This window comes from Silene latifolia, chromosome 1 (assembly GCF_048544455.1).
Source record: "Silene latifolia isolate original U9 population chromosome 1, ASM4854445v1, whole genome shotgun sequence".
In the NCBI taxonomy this organism is placed as follows: domain Eukaryota; kingdom Viridiplantae; phylum Streptophyta; class Magnoliopsida; order Caryophyllales; family Caryophyllaceae; genus Silene; species Silene latifolia.
This window is the reverse complement of record NC_133526.1, coordinates 137,610,900-137,620,263: the sequence shown is the minus strand read 5'-3', so window position 1 is coordinate 137,620,263 and position 9,364 is coordinate 137,610,900. Positions and strand designations below refer to the sequence as shown.

General features: G+C 41.1%; 1 protein-coding gene across 1 annotated transcript; it reads right to left on the bottom strand.

Moving 5' to 3' along the window:
* Positions 1-7,883: 7,883 nt before the first annotated feature.
* LOC141656800 (uncharacterized) lies at positions 7,884-8,511 on the bottom strand. The gene is made up of 3 exons (XM_074463857.1): positions 8,502-8,511; positions 8,310-8,394; positions 7,884-8,217 (listed from the first exon to the last, which is right to left on the bottom strand). Exons 1-3 carry the CDS (start codon positions 8,509-8,511, stop codon positions 7,884-7,886), a joined length of 429 nt encoding a protein of 142 aa, XP_074319958.1.
* Between the last annotated feature and the right edge of the window lie 853 nt (positions 8,512-9,364).

Genomic DNA, 9,364 nt, shown 5'->3' with positions numbered 1-9,364 from the left:
TAGAATATCCTGGGTATTACAGTCTTCCCCCCTTAAAAAGAACTTCGTCCCTGAAGTTCAGCCCACACGTCACTCACCACAAGGTTACGCATTATGACACCATCCACATACATAAAGGCATACGAACTTTGGCCATCCTTGATACTACCACGACACCACATTATTCAAACAACAATCATACCATCACAATTATTCTTCCATGTATTACCGGCCAACAACTATCCCACACAAAACTTACGGGAAATAATAAATTCATATGCACCCTCTTGTTAAAAGCAACACAACGACCAGTAATAATACACAACCACAAAAGTACACGTCCCACACACCCATACAGAGTGGTTCAACGCACATTCATATCACTTAAATATAACATAGATACAACTTCAAGGAATCGTAAATGTAACTTCAATAACATGTAACATGAATGTAATTCCGAATAGTAACATACATAACATACATGTGATTTCAAGTACTATGGGCATAATTTAATCATTTGTTTCCGCGACATTACTCTTCCCCTCTTAAAGGAACTTCGTCCCCGAAGTAAACCACTAGCCACTTCCCTACCCACAATTAACACATACGTCATAACTGCTACATCACTCACAAACTGAAAATGACCTTAATTAATGTTATAAACTTAATCTCTGACATTACACAATTGTGACCCACAGCAACAGAATGAGATGGCAATTAAGTATTCTATATACATCTACAGATGATCTTATTGAATGATAGCTGCTTTATCCATTAACTTGTTATTTTAGTCATATACCGACCACCAGTTTCACTCATGCAGTTGGACTAGTTATAACTGTAACCAAACATATATACGTATAAGACTCGTGACAGCTACAACATTTTCTTATTATTGCGTTAACATTCCCATATTATTTAAAGACTCGTGCATCACCTTGAACAATTTAAGTTCCTTGATGTCAACCACTGCCATATGACTAAACATTCATAAATTGATATGTTATCCAAGCAATTACATACCTGTGACGTGATCATAGTCCATTTTTGGACAATTGATTACGCTAAGCGACATTATGAAGCACCCACACACTCCGTCATACAAATGTTCACATAAATCTTCCAATTCGTAATTATCAAACACATAAGGTCCCTGTAACAGTAATATTCGGCCGAGTATGAGTGACTACTTGGTCGAGTAAGCTCTACGCGGTCGAGTAATGTCTATACTCGGTCGAGTTTTAACAGGGAGAGAGCTATGCAATTCAACATAACGCATCTACGGACTTACCTGCAACTAAACTTACAGCCACAAAGCCAAATATAACCAAATCCAACACGTCTCCACACGATAAGCTAAAATAAGTAACGGCCTTATGGCCGAGTACAGTCATCCAACAGTAAGAAATAAATCCGGAAAATAAATATCCAACACAAAAGAAATCAATCCAGGAAATACAACAAAAGAATCAAAAGCCAGGACCCTCCTCCATGTTATCGTCACCACCTGCACCAGAAGTGCCAGCACCTGACCTACCTGCTCCTGGAAAACCTGCTGCTGCTGAGTAATCCCCCCCTAGCTGGCTGCCATAGTTGGCTCCCCACGGACCCGCGAGGCAGCCAAACTCTGTCTCCTTCGGTGCTCTCCAGAAACCAGGATCAACTCCGTAGCTGTGGAAGACTCCCATGTCCACTCCAGGTCCTCTCCACCAGACAGGCTGTGCTAGCTGTGTACCTATGCCCTGGTTACGGGCCATCTGATGCATGTTGCGGAGCACCAAAGTAGTGGAGATCCGCTCAGACAAATCACTCGGCTGCATCCTAGGTTCATGCACTGTGGGGTAGGGCGAGTACTGGTGAGGGTAGAAGTCAGGGGCGGAGTAAGAGGGCTCAGGCACGACCGGGTCTGTCCTAGACTGCCTGACCCTACGACTCTCTCGAGGTGGGGGAGGTGCCTGATGTCCCTCAAGTACCAGGACAGACTCAGGTAGGTCCAAGAGAATGGTAGGATCAATCAGATAGGTCTGGGGCTCAGGCCTAGGTATAGCACAGGGTTTCCACTCGGCCAAGTGGTCAACAACAGGGAGATGGGCAGGGTCAGGAAGTACCATCCACATAGATCCCATCACCCTCCAAGCATAAGACCCGTCATCCAACTTCCTCAACCATCTGTTCTGACGCCAATACTGGGCGTCCATGGTAGGAACGGTCTCCACATACTCATCCCCCTCAGAAGGTGGGGCCTCAAAATCAGCCAGTCGCTGAGCTAGGCGGGTCACTATGGCCCTGCAAGCAATGTGTCGGGTCTCAAACTGTGCCATGCGTTCTAGACTAGAGCACACTATCCCTGGAGCACTATAATAGAACGGCTTCCTACGGTGCAGGTTAAGGAAAGACACACTTTGTAACACCCCCGTACACCAGGATGCCTTAACAAGGACCATTCCAGTATAAGAAGGTGTTACCATCTCGGTTTCCCGAGTGAGTAGATTAAATTAGACAATGCAAGAACATTTATAATTAATAACTTTAACTCTTTACAACCACGGTACAAAACTGAATACAAGAGATAACATTGACTGTTAAAAACTCATGCGTCTGACATCTATGCCGGTAGCGTGGTGACTCGATTCCCTCTATGCCCAACAGCAACGACCAACTGAACCTGCTAAGCCAACTACAAACCATCCCCGAATGGATCACCACAGTTTTGAAAATATAACACGGGGTCAGTTACTGAGCAATTAGGATAAGACTAGCACAATAAATAACCCGCTGATCATCCACCAACCCCGGTCTCCCGATCTACACAGTAAACCGACTACACACCTAAGTGTATAGCCCTGCCAAATTACCCATCGCAACAGGTAATCCTCGCCGCCAGTGGGTGACCGCAGCCCATCCCCACCTAGTCCAGCTCATCAACGAGCGACTAACAATCCCTGTCCCTTAATGTGCACATCCCCTCCCATGACGGGTTCCACGGAGGGCGAACTAGGGTGTGAAGCCACTCCCGCAAGTGACTCCACCACAATTACAGACACAGCATCACATCTGCCACAACACCACAACCGTCACAACACAACCACACCAACATCATCACCACAACACCTAACCTCCGATGATCAGCAGTTAACAATAATTACAAACAAACACAATCTTAAATCAATTGAAAGTAAACTGAGTAGGGAAACCATACCTCGTCGCAAATCGTGAAAGACATCCATATACAGCCAAGCAAGACTCCAATATGCATCCTACAACGATAACCATCCCCTATTATACAGCTATCCTCAAATCTATCAAAGAAGACACAAGACAGAGACTTACCTAAAAACACGCATCGACGACGACGTAGACGACAACCACGCACGCAACCTTCCTAAGTGAATCCCGTCTTTCCCATGATGGAGGTGTAGGCTAACTACATGAGAGTGTATAGGGATAGGGGTGATAGGAGAGAGTAACAGGCAAGGGTTAGAAAAAGAGAAACTGTCGAGAAATGGGGAAATGAAATGAATCTCGCGAACTTGTGTTTTATATTAACACGTCGACTGCAGCCATACTCGGTAGTACTCGGCCGAGTAGGCTCTACTCGGTCGAGTATAGGCGATACTCGGCCGAGTAGCCTCTAGTAGGTCGAGTAAACAAATCCTATAAGGCTCATGTTGTAAGCCTGGTCCCTCACCCATTCCTCCCTACGGTCTATCTTGGTCAACAGGGTCCTAGAATATCCTGGGTATACTCCAGTACTCGATCGAGTATAGCTGCTGTCGACGTGTTAATATAAAACACAAGTTCGCGAGATTCATTTCATTTCCCCATTTCTCGACAGTTTCTCTTTCTCTAACCCTAACCTGCTACTCCCTTCTATCACCCCTATCCCTATACACTCTCATGTGTGGTCTTAAATGTTGTCTTCCACTCATCCCCTTCACTGATTCTAACTTGGTGATAGCCCTGCCTCAAGTCTATCCTTGAAAAGACCCTTGCTCCACTGAGCTCATCTAGAATATCATCAAGCCTAGGAATAGGGAATCTATACTTGACAGTGATATTGTTGATGGCTCTACTGTCAGTACACATTCTCCATGTCCCATCTTTATTTGGAACAAGAAGTGCACGGACTGCACATAGACTCAATGATTCCCTGATAAACCCCTTGTTCATCAACCCTCCAACTTTCTTCTATAATTCCTGTGTTACCCTTGGATCATTACTATAAGCTGCTTTTTTTTTGTAGCACGGCTCTTGGGATGAGATCAATGTGATGCTCTATTCCCCTTAGTGGTGGCAATCCACTAGGCAGCTCGTCACGAAACACATCCCCATATTTCTTCAGTAAGTGTTCAATTTCAGTAGACAATGGGAGCCCTGCTTCCTCTGCAATTCTCTTAATAAGGAGAATAAGAACAATCTCCCTATTGTTCAGATCCTGAACCATTTCAGTCTCACCAATCATCATGACTTATTTAGAATGCTCCACCAGGCTGGTTGGGGCAGTATACTTCAAGGCTGGTGGCAAGGGGGTCAATGTAATCTTCTTTTTCCCCAGCTTGAATGAGTAAGTGTTCTCCCTTCCCTGATGAACACTATCCCTGTCAAATTCCAATGGTCTTCCTAGCAACAAATGACAAGCAACCATTGGCAGCACATCACACATGACTTCATCTGAATACTCTCTTCCAATGGAGAAAGGAACCAAGCATTGCTTGTTAACCCTGACTTCAGCTCCCTTGTTTAACCACCTCAATTTGTATGTTTGGGGGTGGTCTAGTGTAGGTAACCTTAGCTTCTTAATCAGCGTTTTTGAAGCAACATTTGTGTAGCTTCTCCCATCTATTATGAAATTGGAAACCCTTTCCTTGATGGTGCACCTGGATCTGAAGATATGCTGCCTTTGATCCAACTCAAGTGGTTGAGGTTCTGTATGCATGACTCTCCAAGTAACCAGGTTTAAGGCTGAGTCAGGCATCACCACCATCTCAGTCTCCTCCACCTCCTTAACTGTCTCAATTTCAGGCTCCTCTTCATTATCACAGACCAGAATTTCATCATCTCCCTACTTAATCACTTCCAGGGTGCTTAGAGATCTCTTTGAAGGACATTTGGCAAAGTAACCATAACCTTGGCACTAAAAAACAATTCGAGGGATGGTCTTGCTTTTTGTGAGGTCGGGTGTTTTAGTCTTTTCTAATGTAATAGGTTTGGCACGCTCAACAAATTTCACCCCAGGGAAAGGTTTATAGGTTGGAGTTCTAGTTTGAGGTTTAAAGGTGATGACTTTTGTCTTTCCCAGCTTTTCATTTCTCAGGGCTAGGTTAACAGCTTCATCAAATGACCAAACTTGCTGCAGTTTCACCCTACTAGCAAGTTTCTCATCAAGACCTTCTATAAACCTAGAAATCTTTTGCTCATGATTTTCATTCATTTCACATTGCAAAGTGAGTTGTTCAAATTCTCTTAAATAAGACTTAACAGACTGATGGTTTTGTTTCAGTTGAGTTAATTTAATGAACATGTCTTGGGTGTAATCTTTAGAAATGAACTTCTCTTTCAGTTTCTTTTTCAGTTTTAAACAAGATTTGATGGGCTCCTTTCTATCCCTTAATCTCTGGTTTTTCATGTTCTCATACAACAGTGAGGCATATCGTTTGAACTTCATGATAGCAATTTTGAAACCTTTTCTATCCGAGTAGTTTTTATATTCAAAAACTCTTTCTACAGATCTAAGTCAGTCTAGAGATCCTCTGGATTTAAACTACCAAGAAATTCAGGAAGTTATACCTTTATCTCCTTATCATGGTCTCTGGTGGTGTTGTTGTTTTCCCTGGTGGTAGTGAAGTCATCTGATTCAGACAGCTTATCCTCTTCTTTGGCTTGTCCTCTACCAGCACCAACAAACCCACGACCTCTTCCCCTCCCTCTGTTGGGTGGTGGCCTTCCTCTATTTGGAGTTGGGATGTTAGCGATAACAATATTCACATCTTCCATCACAACATTGACCATACCAGCTAATTGGCCCACCTTTGTTTCTATTCTTGCTAACCTCTCTTCACTCATGATTTGTTTTTGTATTTTTGTTGTAGTTAGGAAAATGTACTCACACCCACATGACTCACCCCAAGACTAACACAAGACGGAATTGTGTTAAACCTGGCGCTGGTTACCACTTTGGACTGTAATTAAGGAACACTTGACCCAAAATAATAGAACAATAACACAAAACTCAGAATAAGACTACCCGGGTGCACTAAAATGTCTAAAATTGTTAAAAATAGTAAATGACCTCCTAATATCATTAAAATTGGTGACAATTTAACTAAAAGGATAAAGTAAAACCGTGCCAAATTTGGAGATTTTTAATGACTTCTAGGTATTTTTTATAATTGCTTCAAAGTGGTTACTCTGGCAGTTTCCTGTATCCTTGATTATGTGACTGAATTGATAGTTCCTTGATCAAAGCACAAAGCCAATGATCTAAGGTTGAGATAACTAAGTCCAGCACTCAACAAAGACCTAATTAACCCCCCCCCCCCCAGCACTAAGAAAAGGAGTAACTCAAGCACACAACCAAGAGTTTAATTTTTAGAAAACAAAGTTCAGAAAATGCTAAATAATTCAAAAGCAATGTCTTTTCTTTCATTGATGTTGCTTGACTTATATAGGCCAAGTAAAGCTGAGTTTACAACGTTCAGATTGAATTCTAAGGCTGATATTAAACATTAGCTACCATACAAAAGGAGGCAATGCTCTTTGATAAGGTTATTTTCAGTCGTTGGCCTATCAACATAAATCCTATTATCAACTAACTAGTAGATAGCAGTAAGAAAGGGTCGAATCCACAGGGAGGCGAGTTAATTATTCTATTTGTTAATATTTAAGTCCGTCTTAATGTAACAATTTCTTGGGGGATGTTTGTTTGATTTCTATCAACTAATTGCAATAAAATTAAATAAGATGAATTCAATAATATTAAAAGGTCTAGGGATTAGGTTCACTAGGTAGTTATCCGGGGTATGATTTAATTCATTATAGAGCAATTTATGTTGTTTAAGGTCATATGTTCGGTCGATTCTAATATGCCCTTTAGATCTAAACTTAACATGCGGTCGCTATCATTAAGTCAGTTTATTTAGTTGTCGTAGCCTTTAATAGTCTTAACCCGGTCAGTGAAAATCCTAGTTTGCAATACTAATTAATCAATCCTGCAGAAACTAATTAACTAGATTCAAGACAATAATTTAGCAACAACAAATACCTATTTTAACTATCAATTTATTTATATAATCCCCTTCTACCAACCTAGATCCCCATTCACCCTAGATTAAAAGATTAGCTACTCATGATAAGGGGAATAACAACAATAAGATTGATGAACAACATAATTAAAAGCATAACAAGATGAACAAAGGAACAATTGAATAAACTAGAACTTGAATTAATAATAATCAAAGAAAGATTAGTAAGTACCGTAATTCAAGAGTGCTTAGATCCGAAATGATATTAATAAAACTAAACTAAGGGTTTTTAAGAGAGTTCTAGAGTAAATAAGACGTAAGTTCTAATTATGACGTTAATTGGGTATTTATAATAAAGATAAACCGACTTATGGAAATTGCGCAGAAATTGCCAGCTCGATGTATACTCGATCAAGCCTAGGTGCACTCGATTGAGTACACACCCACTATTTTTTTTTTGGGAAATGTAAGCTTTCATTAATGCACGAAATAAGCTATTACAAGCTAGAATACAGTTTTGAAAACCAAAGATCAGATACAAGTAAATAGAACATTAGACTATTGCTTGGATCCAATCTTGATCAGCTTGGGACAAACAGAGAAGAGACATGTTCATGAATTGAGCTGCAACTGCCTCATAATGTCCTGCACAACTATTGCAGGTCAAAGAATCTGGTTATAAACTCTAGACCTATTTCTTTGCATCCATATGCTATAATGAGCATTCATAAAGGCACAGAAAACCACGTCTTTTTTAGTACTAGACCACATCCTCGTCTGAATCCATACCAAAGTATTTGAGGATGGGATCTGCAGCTTAACAAGTGCAACAGTCCCTGCAGTGATCATCTTGCTGTACTGGCATTCCTGGAACAGGTGAGTGTGAGTCTCATTATGCATGCCACACAACAGACACAGATCATCCGAGTAGATACCAAGTTCAAATAATCTATGGTTAACCAGTAAGGCATTCCTGGCAACCATCCAGTAAATAAACCTATGTTTTGGGATACAGAACTGGTTCCAAACATATTTATGCCATGGAAAAGTTGGAAATTTTGTCCTCAGCAATTCCTATCTATCAGCAACCTTGTAACCCTTATCAATCCAAGGCTCATCTCTAAACCCAATCTGCATTTTGTCCCTGACAGTGCAGACTTTTTTCCAGTACTAGCTGACAGTTGCAGGGGGTATATAATCAGTCCAAGGAGTAGCTTGTAAGTACACCTGGCTCACCCATTTCACCCATAATGTATCTGGCTTAGGGTAAATCCACCATACCAGTTTCCATATGGTAGCAATATTCCAGGCCTTGCTATCCCTTATACCTAGGCCCCTTCATTTTTAGGCCAGCAAATCTTCTCCCATGCAACAGGTGGGACTCTCAGATATTCAGTATTTCCATCCCAAAGTTTCTACAGATGTTATCCACGATTTTTAGTACTCATTTGGGAATCAGGAAATTATTGGTCCAATAAGTATAAAGTGAAGTAAGGACAGATTGAATTAAGACCAACCTTCCAGCATATGACTAATTTTCTATTACCAAACCTTCTGATTCTTTCAACGACTTTATCCATAAGAGCTTGGGAATCTTTCTTATTCATCCTGCCAACAGTAATAGGTACCCCCAAGGTGCCTGAAAGGCAATTTACCTTCAGAAAGTCCAAAAATGAGCAGGATGTCATCTTTTTCACTATTTAAGATAAATACTCCAAACTATATAGGCTCTTCTCATAATACTCTGAACTATACTTTAACTCAAAATAAAACGAACTTTGAGTGCCTCTTCTCAACATATACTAACTCATTTTTTGACCTGTTATACCAAGTTAACGTTGATGGCATCCCATGGAGTCAATGTGGCATTAATACCCCTCCAATTACTTACCTCTTTATCTTTTCCTTAATCAAATTAGCCCCACCCTCCTACCTCACCGCCACCGCTAATCACACCTCACCACCGCCATTAATTTACGTCAATAATCCACCACAACCACAACTGCCCAAGCTTTACAACCATGCCTAATCGCCACCTACACTATTTCACGCTTCCCTACGCTCTATCAACCACAACAATTTATGTCACTCAATAAACTAGTGTCAATCTCCCATATTAGTACAATCCCTCTCTTTATTTGCAT

Excerpts from the sequence above, each read along its gene's own strand:
- LOC141656800 (XM_074463857.1), bottom strand. Across the intron at positions 8,218-8,309 it reads GGATTGATAAGGGTTACAAG|GTTTATTTACTGGATGGTTG; the intron begins GTTGCTGATAGA and ends CCCAAAACATAG.